This window comes from Apodemus sylvaticus, chromosome 19 (assembly GCF_947179515.1).
Source record: "Apodemus sylvaticus chromosome 19, mApoSyl1.1, whole genome shotgun sequence".
NCBI lineage: Eukaryota > Metazoa > Chordata > Mammalia > Rodentia > Muridae > Apodemus > Apodemus sylvaticus.
This window is the reverse complement of record NC_067490.1, coordinates 58,825,364-58,841,438: the sequence shown is the minus strand read 5'-3', so window position 1 is coordinate 58,841,438 and position 16,075 is coordinate 58,825,364. Positions and strand designations below refer to the sequence as shown.

Here is a 16,075-nt window from a genome sequence, read left to right as displayed (position 1 = left end):
CTATCCTGGGTTTTTTGTTATTCCAGATGAATTTTAGATTTGCTTTTTCTACCTCTGTGAAGAACTGAGTTGGGATTTTGATGGGGATTGCATTGAATCTGTAGATCGCTTTTGGCAAGATGGCTATTTTAACTATATTAATCCTGCCGATCCACGAGCGTCCTTGCCAGTATTTTTACCTGATTACTAAAGACTAAAACCCAGGTCTTCTTGCTTTGGTACTGAGCTCTATATGAACTGAGGTGTCTCCTAACCATCTCACATGACATTTCAAACATGGAATCCCAACCCTGGTTTCTATAGTTATAACCAATGAATCATGAGGCTTTGCTATTCCTATAACACTAACTTTCTTGATACTTCTTTACTATAGGAGAATCGGACTGCAGAGAATGTCATTGATCAATAAAAGTCACCCAGAAGAGTTTGTTCTACTTGGTTTTGCAGACCGTCCTTGGCTGGAACTTCCTCTCTTTATTATTCTTCTGGTAACATACCCCACAGCCATGATTGGAAACATTGCCATCATTCTGGTGTCCATATTAGACCCCTGTCTCCACAGCCCCATGTATTTCTTCCTCACCAACCTCTCCTTTCTGGACATGTGCTATACCACAAGCATTGTGCCTCAGATGCTAACCAACCTTGGGGGCTCCACAAAGACCATCAGCTACATGAGGTGTGTAGTTCAGCTTTATTTCTTCCACATAATGGGGGGTACAGAGTGTGTCCTCCTGGCTCTTATGTCCTTTGACCGATATGTGGCCATCTGCAAACCACTGCACTACACCCTCATAATGAATCGACGTACCTGCCTCCTGTTAGTGTCCACTGTGTGGCTGACTGGAATTTCCTATGCTGTCTCAGAGGCCACTGTGACACTGCAATTGCCTCTATGCAGCCACAATAAACTGGATCATTTGGTGTGTGAGATTCCAGTTCTGATAAAAACTGCTTGTGGTGAAAAAGAGACGAATGAGCTTGCTCTCTCTGTGGTTTGCATTTTTCTTTTAGCTGTTCCTCTGTGTTTAATTCTTGCCTCCTATGCTTGTATTGGACATGCTGTCTTTAAAATCAAATCTTCAGAGGGAAGGAAAAAGGCCTTTGGGACATGTTCCTCTCATCTCATTGTAGTTCTCTTGTTCTATGGTCCAGCCATTAGCATGTACCTTCAGCCTCCCTCCTCTATTACAAAAGACCAACCCAAGTTCATGGCTCTCTTTTATGGAGTAGTAACTCCTACACTGAACCCATTTATCTATACCCTGAGGAATAAGGATGTAAAGGGGGCATTAGGTAACCTATTTAGGAACATTTTTATGTCAAAGTGAATGCTTGTACATGCTATACAAAATAGTTAACAAATTAAAGCCTTTTCTTATAACTCATTCCCTGTACATTCATCTTTCCTTTTTATCTTACATATTTTTTTAAAACATGTCTTGTTACTTATGTTTCCTTTAATCATGCTAGGCAATGAGCAATCTTGGATAGTTTTAACCAATATAGATGTTCTGCTTAGAAAAAAAATGTTATAATACTTTGTTTTTGTACATCCAGAAATCCTTACTTTAAGTGCTAAAACAATCATTTAGTTTATAATACAGTTACATTGTGCCAACCCAATTGCATGAACACCACATAGTAAACATTCATCATTCACTTTTTAATTTATCACAGTTGAAATAAATCTTCAAGTTTTTCCAAATCTTGTGGGAAGGTTGGCTATACACTGTTAAGCACAACTTCTTTTAATAAACTTTTCTGTAAATTTATAAACTTTATTTGTGTGGATTTATTTAATGCCTTGTTAATTTTTCTTAAATACAAAAATGCATTTATGTATTCTATATGAGAAATTGAGGAATTTTCATTAAATACCAAAAAGATGTGATAAAGATGAAAATATTTTCTTAAATGTTTATTTTAATTATCTTGTTCAGTTAAATAGCATACACACACTCTAACACACCCACCCACACACACACACACACACACACACACACACACACACACATGCTGTTTATATTTTGGCAGCCTGGAAACATTTATATACATATACTTGTAGCTAGATGAAATTTCTTTTAGGCATGAAAGAGTTAATAATTTATAATTTGGATTGAATTACAATCTGGTTATTTTCTTCTACAATATGGAGTTTTATAAATATGTAAATTTCACATAAGGATGTTCAAAATATTCATAACTATTAGTTAAAATATCTAAGACAGTTCTGAGAATAACACTGAGAATTTATCTTTTATCTTGAAATCTGCTTCATTATAACAAATTGATGGCTTATAAAATTATGTGGTATTGGATTAATTTATAAATAATTAAATAAGAAAGAACTAAATATTACAGAAAAATGCAAGACGTGTCAGTTTCCTTGACTTAGATGCTTAAATTCTTCACGAACCTTCAAGGATTACCCATAAAGCCATTGTATCAGGATGAGCTTTATGCCAAGTCTGTTCCTGATAATTAATATAGGTTTATTCTAACTTTTATGATTAAATCAGAAATGTTTTTCTTGTTTTTTTCCTTTTTATTGGATATTTTCTTTGTTTACATTTCAAATGTTTTCCCCTCTCACGGTTTACCCCCCTCTCCCAGAAACCCCCTATCCCATCCTCCCTCCCCTGGCTTCTATGAGGGGGTTCCTCCACCCAACCCACTCCCGCCTCTCCACCCTTGAATTCTCCTACACTGGAACATCTATTGAGCCTTCATAGAACCAAGGACCTCTCCTCCCATTGATGTGTGACAAGAAAATCCTCTGCTACATATGCAGCTGGAGCCATGTGTGCTCTTTTGGTTGATGGCTTAGTCCCTGGGAGTTCTGGAGGTCTGGTTGCTTGATATTGTTATTCTACATATGAGGTTGGAAACCCCTTTAGTTCCTTCAGTCCTTCCTCTAACTCTTCCATTGGGGTCCCCAAGCTCAGTCCAATGGTTGACTGCAAGCATCCACCTCTGTATTTGTAAGGCTCTGGCAGGGCTTCTCAGGAGACAGCCATATCAAGCTTCTTTCAGCAAGCATTTCTTGGCCTCCACAATAGTGTGGGGTTTTGGTGATTGTATATTGGATAAATCTCCAAATGGGAGAGTCTCTGGATGGGCCTTTCCTTCAGTCTCTGCTCTACACTTTATCTCCATATTTGCTCCTGTGAGTATTCTGTTCCACTTCTCTGAAGAACTGAAGCACCCACACTTTGATCTTCCATCTTCTTGAGCTTCATGTGGTCTGCGAATTGTATCTTGGGTATTCTGAGCTTTTGGGCTAATATCCACTTATCAGTGAGTTCATAACATGTATATTCTGTTGTAGCTGGGTTACCTCACTCAGGATGATATTTCCTAGCTCTATCCATTTGCCTAAGAATTTCAGGATTTCATCATTTTGAATAGCTGAATAGTACTCCACTGTATATATATACCACATTTTCTGTATCCATCCCTCTGTTGAAGGACATCAAGATTCTTTCCAGCTTCTGGATATTATAAGCAAAGCCCATCACATGGTTTTATCTAAGATAACTTTTCAATACCTAGAATCTGTACACAAACCTTTTAAATTGGCCATTCTGAATTCCATGCTTTTTGTGATACGATAGGTACATCAGCTACCATATCCACCAAATCTTCTATTTCAACCATTTACTTGCAATTTTAATTTTGGCCTCTGATCATTAACAATGGTTTGTCAGAACACACATTTTCCAGTACTTCCAAGACTCCTATTCTTTCCACATGAGTAGTTTTGCCCTTGATGTAAGGAAACAGTAACAACTGAGAAAACATATCACCTGCATTAAATTGCAGCTCTCTTTTTACATAGGTTATAATTTTAATTTCTCATTTGAAATCTTCATCTATAATTCCTGGGTGCACAATACATCCTTGCAAAGACAATCCACTCCTTCCAAAATCATCCTTACAGTACCTGAGGACAGGAGTTATTTTATATCAAATTTGTGGCAATTGAATGAGAGAGATGTTTACCTGCAGCCAAGTCAAGAACTCTGCTGCTGCAGTAGTGTGCATTAAATATCCAAAGCTGAGTGAAGGATTTTTGGTCTGCATGTTACTCCTTGGCTGCAATAGCTCATAATTTGTGCTGCAGGACCCTGAGCCAGGCCCCAAAGGCCATTTTCTAACAGGAAAAGTTGACCGTGAATGTTTCTTTTGGACCTATACTCCTTGGCCCAGGGGCAACCCTGCCACATCACCCATACAACCCTAGAAGCCTAGACCCTTTTTCTGGTTTTTATTTAGAAAAATCATTGCCCTTACAAATGACTTGTTCACATTTTTGTTGACAATATCACATTTCCCACAATTAAAGCACCAGGCATTTTGAGATCTGAGACCTTTGGTGGCTTGGTCACAATCCCGTTGCAAGTGACCATATTTCCTGCAATTAAAGCACTGGACATTTTGATATCAAATATCTCTAACTATAGCTTTGTAGGAAAATTCTGCTAATTAAGGTCAAAGCCTATCATTACCTGAATAGCTGACTGAGGCTATTCATAAAATGGAGGAACTCCCTTCATTAACAGAGTTTCTCCTTCTCTCACTTTGTCTGGGGTATTCTAATTCCCCACACTTACTTCTACCTGAGGAATGTCATATATCCTCAACTAGTTTATAGGATCAATTTCCTTCCTCTAAAATCCTATTCAACCAACACCCGAGAGTCCTGAGATGCTTCCCCATGCTAATAAGGTATTCCAGGTATCCTAAACTCTCTGCCACTGTTCTTTGCCCATCCTGGAAGTCCCTCAGAACTTTATAAGCCTTTTACCACCCTAATAAAATTGATCTGCCTATTGACAAGTAATCTTTGTGTGGTCATGTACCATATGCACTTAAAGGGCTTCTGAACATCCTGTTCAATATCTCTGCTCCCAATGCCATCATAGAGAATATCAGCCCCCAAAATTTCAAGGGCTGGTAAACGCATATAGCTTAAACTATTACATTAACAGGGTACATGTTAGAACCAATATTCATCATATCCCTTATTCACTCATCCATATTTCCTACCTGTTGCTTTAATGATCTAATATCTTTTTACATTCTGTATTTGAATTTTCAAACACCCAATTTAAATATAAGCCACAAATATTGAACAGTGAAGTTGAATGAATCCAGTTCCCTATCAACGCTTGCCTTGTGTGAGGATCTGATTTGGCTTTGTTCATAGCTGAGACTAACCTTTGTTAAAAAAAAAAAAGCAGTAAAGGCTTTGCCAGAGCCTATATAATATTTGTAAATAAGGTGGACTGTTTTTCTGGCCTCCTTAACTTTGCACCAAGTTCTTAACGCCACTAAGTGGCATTACTTTACAGTAACATCTACAAATTGAATCTATTCTTATATAATAGAGTATCACCATTCTCCTAGCAACTGGTCTTTTCTTATATTCATTCCCTTCAATCAACTTTACTGTTCAATATTTGTGGCTTATTGCCTCCACCAAATCCATTGCAGTTGGCGTATATCTTACCAATCCCTTACAGTTTGGGGGAATAATTCTATTTTGAGTAGCCCAGTTACTTAAAATTTGTTTCAGATACGGCAAGTGCATCCCACATGAAATCATGACCCCTTTAAACTGCCTTAAATCTGTAATTTCTATTGTACACCCCTTATTTTGTCATAACTTTGTTCCATATCATTAGCAGGCATATGCTGTATGACTACTGGAAAAGCTAATGATGAACCCACAATGCCAGGCCTCCTCTTCTTCAATTCTGGTGGTGCAACTGGTTCTAACTCTTTTTTTAAAACAGGTTGTTTAATCACACTGTCCTCATTTCACTGTTCTGATTTTCAATCAGAAAATCACATTTTTCTGATTTTCTTTGACCCAACCTCCCTCCTGACCAGTTTTGTTCCTTCTTTTCTTCTGTTGGAAACTCCCATTCTCTTGCTCAGTTGCTGGTGCAAAGGTGTTTTATTCCATCTTTTCCAATGTCCCTTGCCTCTCAAGTGCTTCCATCTCCACCTGTAAACTCTCCAGTTGCACAGCTAACTCTGCAATCCTTTTATTTTTTCAATTATTTCTATTCGATATGTTCTTTATTTACATTTCAAATGATTTTTCCCTTTCCCCCGAAAGTTCCATAAGCCCTCTTCCTTCGCCCTGTTCCCCAGTCAACCCCTTCCCTCTTCCTTGTCCTGGTATTCCCCTAAACTGCTGCAATGATCATTTCTAGGACCAGGGGCCTCTCCTTCCTTTCTTCTTGGGCATCATTTGATATGTGAAATGTGTCTTGGGTATTCCAAATTTCTGAACTAATATCCGCTTATCAGTGAGTGCATACCATATGTGTTCTATTGTGATTGGATCACCTCACTCAGGATGACATTCTCCAGTTCGACCCACTTGCCTAAGAATTTCATGAATTCATTGTTTTTAATAGCTGAGTAGTATTTCATAGTGTACACCACATTTATTGTATCCATTCCTCCATTGAGGGACATCTCGGTACGTTCTAGCTTCTGGCTATTATAAATAGGGCTGCTATGAACATAGTGGAGCATGCATCCTTATTACACACTGGGGAATCCTCTGGGTATATACCCAGGAGTGGTATAACAGGGTCCTCTGGTAGTATCATGCTCAGATTTCTGAGGAACTGCCAGACTGATTTCCAGAGTGGTTGTACCAGCTTGCAATCCCACCAGCAGTGGAGGAATGTTCCTGTTTCTCCACATCCTCGCCAGCACCTGTTTTCTCTTGAGTTTTTGATCTTTGCTATTCTGACTGGTGTGAGGTGAAATCTTAGGGTTGTTTTGATTTGCATTTCCCTGACGACTAAGGATGTTGAGCATTTCTTTAGGTGTTTCTCAGCCATTCAATATTCCTCAAGTGAAAATTCTTTGTTTAGCTCTGTGCCCCATTTTTAATAGGGTTATTTGGCTCTCTGGAGTCTACTTCTTGAGTTCTTTGCATATCATGGATATTAGCCCCATGTCAGATGTAGGGTTGGTAAAGATCTTTTCCCAATTTGTTGATTACCATTTGGTCCTTTTGGCAGTGTCCTTTGCCTTACAGAAACTTTGTAGTTTTATGAGATCCCATTTGTCAATTCTTGATCTTAGAGCATAACCTTTTGGTGTTCTGTTGAGGAAATTTTCCCCTGTGCCCGTGTGCCCAAGGGTTTTCCCCAGTTTCTTTTCTATTAGTTTCAGTGTGTCTGGTTTTATGTGGAGGTCCATGATACACTTGGACTTGAGCTTAGTACAAGTAGATAATGGATCAATTCCTCTCCCTGATGGAGCAGAGGGGCAGCACCAGGTACTGAGATATCCTGTGTTTAAGACCTCTGGGGACGCAAACCACCAAGGGTGTGCCTGTACCCAGGACCTGGGCAGATCAGTGGTTCATCTCTGTGCCAGCCAGTCATGGGTTCTGTGCCCTATATGGTGGTCAGCACTTGGACAGACTCCCCACCTCCATCTTTGCTCCATGACAGAGCAGACAGGGAACACCAGGTTCACTGAGACAACCCAAGTATAACATTGTTTCAGGCAAGACACAGCAGGGCTCCAAAAGCACACAAGAGGAGGGCAGCACATCAGCAATCTGTGCCAGGGAAAACCCAGTCATCCAGTGGTGCAGAAATAGCCTTATGGGCTCACAAGAGGTTCAAGAATCAACCGCTGACAACAGGACCAACTAACACCAGAGAGAACCAGAGGACAAAAGTCAATCGTAGGAACATTACCAACAGAAATCAAGGCGATATGGCAGCATCTGAACCCAATTCTCCAAGAAAAGCAAGTCCTGGACACCCAACACATCAGAAAAAAACAGGATTTGGATTTAAAATCACTGGTCATAATGCTGTTAGAGGAACACATGAAGGACATAAATCTCTTAATGATATCCAGGAGAAAACAGATCAAAACTTAGAAGCCCTTACAAGGGAAACACAAAAATCATTTAAAGAAATTCAGGAGAATATGGGTCAAAAGATAGAAGCCAATAAGGAGGAAATGCACAAATCACTTAAAGAAATATAGGAGAACTTGGGTCAACAGGCAGAAGTCAAGAAAGAGAAAACATAAAAATCTCTTGAAGAATTACAGGAAAACACAAACAAGCAAGTGAAGTACCTGAGCAAAACAATCCAGGATCTAAAAACAGAAGTAGAAACAACTAAGAAATCACAAAGGGAGACAACTTTGGAGATAGAAAACCTTGGGAAGAAATCAGGGACCATAGATGCAAATATCAACAACAGAATACAAGGGATAGAGGAAAGAATCTCAGATGCTGAAGATACCATAGAAACCATGGACTCAACAGTCAAAGAAAATGCAAAATGCAAAAAGCTTGTAATCCAAAATATCCAGGAAATCCAGGACACAATGAGCAGGCCAAACGTAAGGATTATAGGCGTAGATGAGAGTGAAGATGTACAATTTAAAGGGCCAGCAAATATCTTCAACAAAATTATGGAAGAAAACTTCCCTAACCTAAAGAGAGAGATGTCCATGAAGATACAAAAAGCCTACCGAACTACAAACAGATTGGACTAGAACAGAAATACCTCCAATCACATAATAATCAAAACCCCAAATGTACTAAACAAAAAATATTAAAGGCAGTAAGAGAAAAAGGCCATGTAACTTATACAGGAAGACCTATCAGAATTACACCAGACTTCTCACTGGAGACCATGAAAGCTAGAAGATCCTGGGCAGCTCTCATGCAGACTCTAAGAGAACACAAATGCCAGCCAAAACTACTATACCCAGCAAAACTCTCAATCACCATAGATGGAAAAACCAAGATATTCTGTGACAAAACCAAATTTACACAATATCTTTCCACAAACCCAGCCCTACAAAGGATAATAGGAGGAAAACACCAATACAAGGAAGGAAACTACACCCTGAACAATCAAATATAAAAAATAGCATCAAAAATGACAGGAAGTAATAATCACTATTCTTTAATATCTCTTAACATCAATGGACTCAATTCCCCCAATAAAAAGACATAGATTAATGGACTGGATATGTAAATAGGACCCTACATTTTGCTGCATACAGGAAACACACCTCAGTGTCAAAGACAATCACTACCTTAGAGTAAAAGGCTGGAAGACAATTTTACAATCGAATGGTCTCAGGAAACAAGCCAGAGTAGCCACTCTAATATCAGATCAAACTGACTTTCAACCTAAAGTCATCAAAGAGACACAAAATGACACTTCTTGCTGGTTAAAGGAAAAATATACCAAGAAGAACCCTCAATTCTGAACATCTATGCTCCAAATGCAAGGGCACCCTCATTTGTAAAAGAAACTTTACTAAACCTCAAAGCTCACTTTGCACCTAACACAATAATTGTGGGTGACTTCAACACTCCACTCTCCTCAATGGACAAATCAGAAAAACAGAAACTAAATAGGAACACAGTGAAACTAATTGAAGCTTTGGACCAGTTGGATTTAACAGATATATATATAGAACATTTCATCCTAAAGCAAAAGAATATACCTTTTTCTCAGTACCTCATAGCACCTTCTCCAAAATCGATCATCTAATTGGTCACAAGACAGACCTCAACAAATATAACAAGATTGAACTAAACCCATGCCTCCTATCAGATCACTACGGAGTAAAAGTGGTCTTCAATAGCAACAAAAACGACCGAAATCCCACATACACAAGGAAACTGAACAATACTCTACTCAATGATGCCTTGGTCAAGGAAGAAATAAAGAAAGAAATCAAAGAATTTTTTAGAATTTAATGAAAATGAAGACACAACATACCCAAATCTATGGGAAACAATGAAAGCAGTGCTAAGAGGAAAACTCATAGCACTGAGTGCCTCCAAAAAGAAAATGGAGAGAGAATACACTAGCAGCTTAACAGCACAACTGAAAGCCCTGGAACAAAAAGAAGGTAAATCGCCCAGGAGGAGAAGAATACAGGAAATCATTAAACTCAGGGATGAAATCAATCAAGTAGAAACAAAGAGAACTATACAAAGAATCAACAAAACCAGGAGCTGGTTCTTTGAAAAAAATCAACAAGATAGATAAACCTTTAGCCAGACTATCCAAAGGGCACAGAGACAGTATCCAAATTAAAAATTAGAAATGAAAAAGTAAGATATAACAACAGAAACTGAAGAAATTAAAAAAAAAATCATCCGATCCTACTACAAATGCATATACCCAACGCAACTGGAGAATATGGAGGAAATGGACAATTTCCTAGTCAGATACCAAACACCAAAATTAAATCAGCATCAAATAGATCATCTAAACAGTCCCATAACCTTTAAAGAAATACAAGGGGTCATAGAAAGCCTTCCAACCAAAAGAAGGAGATGACCAGATGGCCTTAGTGCAGAATTCTATCAGCCCTTCAAAGAAGACTTAACACCAATACTCTTCAAACTATTCCACAAAATAGAAACAGAAGGAACTCTACCCAACTCGTTCTAAGAAGCCACAATTACACTGATACAAAAACCACACAAAGATCCAACAAAGAAAGAGAACTTCAGGCCAATTTCCCTTATAAATATTGATGCAAAAATACTCAAAAACATTCTTACCAACCGAATACAAGAACACATCAAAATGATCATCCACCAAGATCAAGTAGGCTTCATCCCGGGGATGCAGGGATGGTTCAATATGTAGAAATCCATCAATGCTATCCACTAAATAAACTCAAAGAAAAAAAACCACATGGTCATTTCATTAGATGCTGAAAATGCATTTGACAAAATTCAGCATCCTTTCATGCTAAAAGTCTTGGAAAGAACAGGAATTCAAGGCCCATACCTAAACATAGTTAAAGCAATATACAGCAAACCAGTAGCCAACATCAAACTAAATGGAGAGAAAGTTGAAACAATCCCACTAAAATCAGGGACTGGACAAAGCTGCCCCCTCTCACCGTATCTTTTCAATATAGTTCTTGAAGTCCTGGCTAGAGAAATTAGTCAACATAAGGAGGTCAAAGGGATACAAATTGGAAAGGAAGAAGTCAAAATATCACTTTTTCCAGATAATAGTCTACTTAAGTGACCCAAAAAAACTGCACTAGAGAAATCCTACAGCTGATAAACAACTTCAGTAAAGTGGCTGGTTAGAAAATCAACTCTAGCAAATGAGTAGCCTTCCTATACTCAAAGGATAAGCAGACGGAGAAAGAAATTAGGGTAATGACATCCTTCACAATAGCCACAAACAACATAAAGTATCTTGGTGTGATTCTAACCAAACAAGCGAAAGATCTATATGACAAGAACTTCAGATCTCTAAAGAAAGAAATCGAAGAAGACTTCAAATAATGGAAAACTCTTCCATGCTCATGGATTGGCAGGATTAATATAGTTAAAATGGCCATCTTGCCAAAAGCAATCTACAGATTCAGTGCGATCCCCATCAAAATCCCAACTCAGTTCTTCATAGAGTTAGAAAGAGCAATTCTCAAATTGATCTGGAATAACAAAACAATAACAAAAACAAAAACAAAAACAAAAACAAAAACAAAAACAAAAAAAACCCAGACTAGCTAAAACTATTCTCAACAGTAAAAGAACTTCTGGGGGAATGAGTGTCCCAGACCTCAAACATTACTACAGAGTAATAGTGTTAAAAACTGCATGGTATTTGTATAATGACAGGCAAGTGGATCAATGGAATAGGATTGAAGACCCAACAATGAACCCACATACCTATGCTCACTTGATCTTCAACAAAGGAGCTGAAAACACTCAGTGGGGGAAAAATAGCCTTTTCAACAAATGGTGCTAGTTCAATTGGAGGTCAGCATGCAGAAGATTGTGAATTGATCCATTCTTATCTCCTTGAACTAAGCTCAACTCCAAGTTAATCAAGAATCTCCGCATAAAACCTGACACTGAAACGAATAGAAAAGAAACTGAGGAAGACACTTGAGGACATGGGCACAGGGACAAAGTTCCTGAACAGAACACCAATAGCTTACGCTCTAAGATCAAGAATTGACAAATGGGACCTCATAAAATTACAAAGTTTCTGTAAGACAAAGAACACTGTCAAAAGGACAAAACGTCAACCAACAGATTGGGAAAGGATCTTCACCAACCCTACATCCGACAGGGTGCTAATATCCAATATATACAAAGAACTCAAGAAGCTAGACCCCAGGGAACCAAATAACCCTATTAAAAATGGGGTACACATCTAAACAAAGAAATTTTCACCAGAAGAACTTCAAATGGCTAAGAAGCATCTTAAGACATGTTCAACATCATTAACCATTAGGGAAATGCAAATCAAAACAACCCTGAGATTTCACCTCACACCAGTCAGAATGGCTAAGGTTAAAAACTCAGTAGATAGCAGGTGTTGGCGAGGATGCAGAGAAAGAGGAACACTCCTCCACTGCTGGTGGGATTGCAAGCTGGTACAACCACTTTGGAAATCAGTCTGGTGGTTCCTCAGAAAACTGGACATGACACTTCCCGAGGACCCTGCTATACATCTCCTGGGCATATACCCAGAGGATTCCCTGGCATGCAATAAAGACACATGCTCCATTATGTTCATAGCAGCCTTATTTATAATAGCCAGAAGCTGGAAAGAACCCAGATGTCCCTCAATGGAGGAACGGATACAGAAAATGTGGCTTATTTACACAGTGGAATACTACTCAGCAATTAAAAACAATGAATTCATGAAATTTTTAGGCAAATGGTTGGAACTGGAAAATATCATCCTAAGTAAGGTAACCCAATCACAAAAGAATACACATGGAATGCAATCACTGATCAGTGTATATTAATTAGCCCAGAAGCTCTGAATACGCAAGACACAATTAACATATCAAATGATTCCCATGAAGAAGGAAGGAAAGGGCCCTGATCATGGAAAGGCTTGATCCAGCATTGTAGGGGAGTACCAGGACAGAGAAAAGGGAGGGGGTGATTAGAGAATGGGTGGAGAGAAGAGGGCTTATGGGACATATGGGGAGGGGGGAACCAGGAAAGGGGAAAGTATTTGGAATGTAAACAAAAATATAGAAAATTAAAAAAAAAAGAAATACAAATAGTCAATCATTTGAAAATAGAATAAAAAAAGCATAAAAATCTTTAAAGTGGCCAGGCATGGTGACACATGCTTTTAATTCTAGCATTTGGGAGGTAGAGGCGAATGGATCTTGGTGAAGTTTAAAGCTAGCCTCATCTTCAAACAGGGTTCTAGGATATAATAATGGTAGGCATAAAAGTATTCCTAAGTTGATGTAAAGTGGAATTATAAATATTTTCTGATAAAGTTGAATATTTACATGGAAAATATTTCTGATAAAATTGAAGAAACATATAGGAAAACATGTTACAATTGGAGATTATCATGGAAAATTATACAGATAAGATGGTAGGCATAAAAAATTCTAAGCTGATTGAAAGTGGAATTATAAACATTTTCAGATAAAATTAAAGATTTACATGGAAAATATTTCTGATGAAATTCAAGAAATATATAGAAAAACACGTTAAAATTGTCTATTTCCTCTTTCTACTTCTTGTTGAGCCTTTTGGTGGGCAGTCATGCTAGGCTCCTGTTTGTAAGCATACCATAGTATCAGTAATAGTGTCTGGCCTTCTGATCTTCCCTTGAGCTGGATCCCAATTTGGTCCTGTTTCTGGACCTCATTTCCCTCAGGCTCTTCTTCATTTTTGACCCGTAGTTCTTTCAGACAAGAACAATTCTGGGTCAGAGTTATTGACTGTGGAATGGCAACTCCATCAATCCACTTGATACCTTGTCTTTCTACTGGAGGTGGACTCTACAAGTTCCCTCTCCCCACTGTAGGGCATTTCATTTAAGGTCCCTTCCTTTGAGTCCTGAGAGTCTCTCCTCCCAGGTCTCTGGTATATTCTAGGGGAGTCCCCCCCATCTCTTATCTCCCGAGGTTACCCATTACCATTCTTTCTGCTGGCCCTCAGGGCTTCAGTACTGTCCTCCCTCCCCCTCTCCCACCCAATACCTAATCATGTTCCTCTCTTCCCCTCCTTGTCTCCTCTACCACCCAGGTCCCCTCCACACCCCGTCCAGTGATTGCTTTCTTCTTCCTTCTAACCCTAACCCCCATCATTGCCTTTTTTTGTTTGCAGATAATTTTGTAATTATACTTATGTACAGAAAACTTAGTATACATTTAACCCAATTTAGTGGTGAGTTCTTTAGCCTTTGCCTTTTCTAGCTTGGCAATGTGATCCACAGACTTAGGACCCAGGACTTTGCCTCCCCAGTTTCCACCAGCTTAGCCAGAGCACCCTTGGCTTCCAAGTTAACCTGTGTGAAGGTGACAGTGGTGCATGTCTTCCTGTGGACCAGGCACCCCAGCCTGGGCTTTCCCTTGATGATGCAATAGGGCACCCCCATCTTTCAACACAGGGAAGGCAGGAGAAACCATCAACTCAATGGGGTCTACATCATGGGCAATCACCACCAGCTGAGTCTTCTTGTTCTTCACCAAGGTGGTGACTGTATTGACTCCTGCTTAGAGGACAGGTGATCTCTTAGTTGGGACGTCCCCTTTGGCAGCAGCTTTCTTCTCAGCACAGGCCAGTAGCCTTTGCTTCTTCTCTTGCTTTGTCTCTGGCCTCTACTTGTGGGCAAGCTTAGGCAGCTGAGTAGCTGTTTGCCTGTCCAGAGCATGGGTGAACTGGTTAATGGTAGGAGGTACTTTGAGCCACTTATAGAGGATGGCTCTTTGCCGCTTCAGCCTGATGTAGCAGGACCAGCTGATGAAGCGTGTTAGATCTCTTTTGGGCTGGATGTCCTATCCAATGCCAAAGTTCTTGGGCCTTTTCTCAAACAAAGGATTGACTCCCTTTTTGGCCTCCTGTTTCTTGACGATGGTGGGGGCCAGGGCCACCTTCTTCCCCTTGGCCTTCTTTCCTTTAGGCATCTTGCTTGGCTGGTAGAGAGCTCATCATTGCCTTTTAATTGTCATAAAATACTAAAGAATTAGAAGTTTTCTTAGTATTCTAGATTATTTATAATGGGTTCTGAATTAATTGCATGTTATTTTTATTATTCTCATGGTTTTAATTACTCTTTATTAGTATATTGGGGATAACTAAAATCTTAAATTTTATTTGATTCCCATAAATAAAGTAATATAAAAAATTCTCACTTAAGTTTCTCAGAATAACTGATTCAAACAAGGTCATCTTTAATCGTGTACATGTTAGTGGGTGTTCTGTGTGTTAGGAAATGTAATCAATGGTTTTGTTTTGTTTTTTTTTTCAAATGCAGCAGAGTTTGTCTTCTAGCCTCAGCACAGAAGATAACTGTACATGAGAAGCATGTCTTTGGAGAGCTCTTTCCCAGGGAACTTTCTCTGTCTAATCACTCTGGAGAAGAATAAATGAGTTGTCTGTGAAAACAATGCACAGGACTCTAGGGAATAGCAAAGAAAATGATAACTCAAAAGTCTTCGTATTTTCTATTGTCTTCCTAACTTGAGTTTTTCCTCCACTTGGCTCCTTTCTCTAAACAAAACCCTGAGAGTTCTGAAGAAAATCTTAAACTCTCACCTTCATACTAGAATATCTCTGTATTCTTGAAAAGAAAAACTTCAAATATCTTACTTTATAATTGCTCTTTAATCAAATAACGGGGGTTTATCAAAATAAGGTAAGTGATGAGACACATTGACAGACATGCAGTCCTAGGAAGGTTGCAAAGTGTGGGCTGCAGTATCTAATTAGTACATAGGAAAAACAGCATTGTTTCAGACAGCCATTCATAAGATCTGCCTGTATCTATTTCATACTAGAATCACTAGAACAACTAGACTTTAATTTTTAACTCATTTTTCTCAGTCTATCACTGAAACCAAACTTAGAAGCACTATATTCTTCAGATGTTGATTACCTGAGTGAAGTATTATTGCTTTAGTCATTTCATCTTTTAAAGACTTAAAATATGACTAATCTTGCTCAAATGTTTTATCCAATGCTTTATATATGTCTATTATAAAAATACTCTTTAATAAAGGATGTTTTCAAAATAAATACAATTCTTAT

General features: G+C 38.6%; 1 protein-coding gene and 1 pseudogene across 1 annotated transcript; one reads left to right on the top strand and one right to left on the bottom strand.

Annotated features, from left to right (window-relative positions):
- The first annotated feature begins 392 nt into the window (after positions 1-392).
- On the top strand, positions 393-1,331 carry LOC127669826 (olfactory receptor 2B11-like). Its single transcript, XM_052164042.1, has one exon. The coding sequence runs from the start codon at positions 393-395 to the stop codon at positions 1,329-1,331; it is 939 nt and encodes a 312-aa protein (XP_052020002.1).
- Positions 1,332-14,196: 12,865 nt separating this feature from the next.
- LOC127669686 (60S ribosomal protein L7a-like) lies at positions 14,197-14,958 on the bottom strand (annotated as a pseudogene).
- Positions 14,959-16,075: the final 1,117 nt, after the last annotated feature.

Excerpts from the sequence above, each read along its gene's own strand:
- LOC127669826 (XM_052164042.1), top strand. The coding sequence starts at position 393 with ATGTCATTGATCAATAAAAGTCACCCAGAAGAGTTTGTTCTACTTGGT.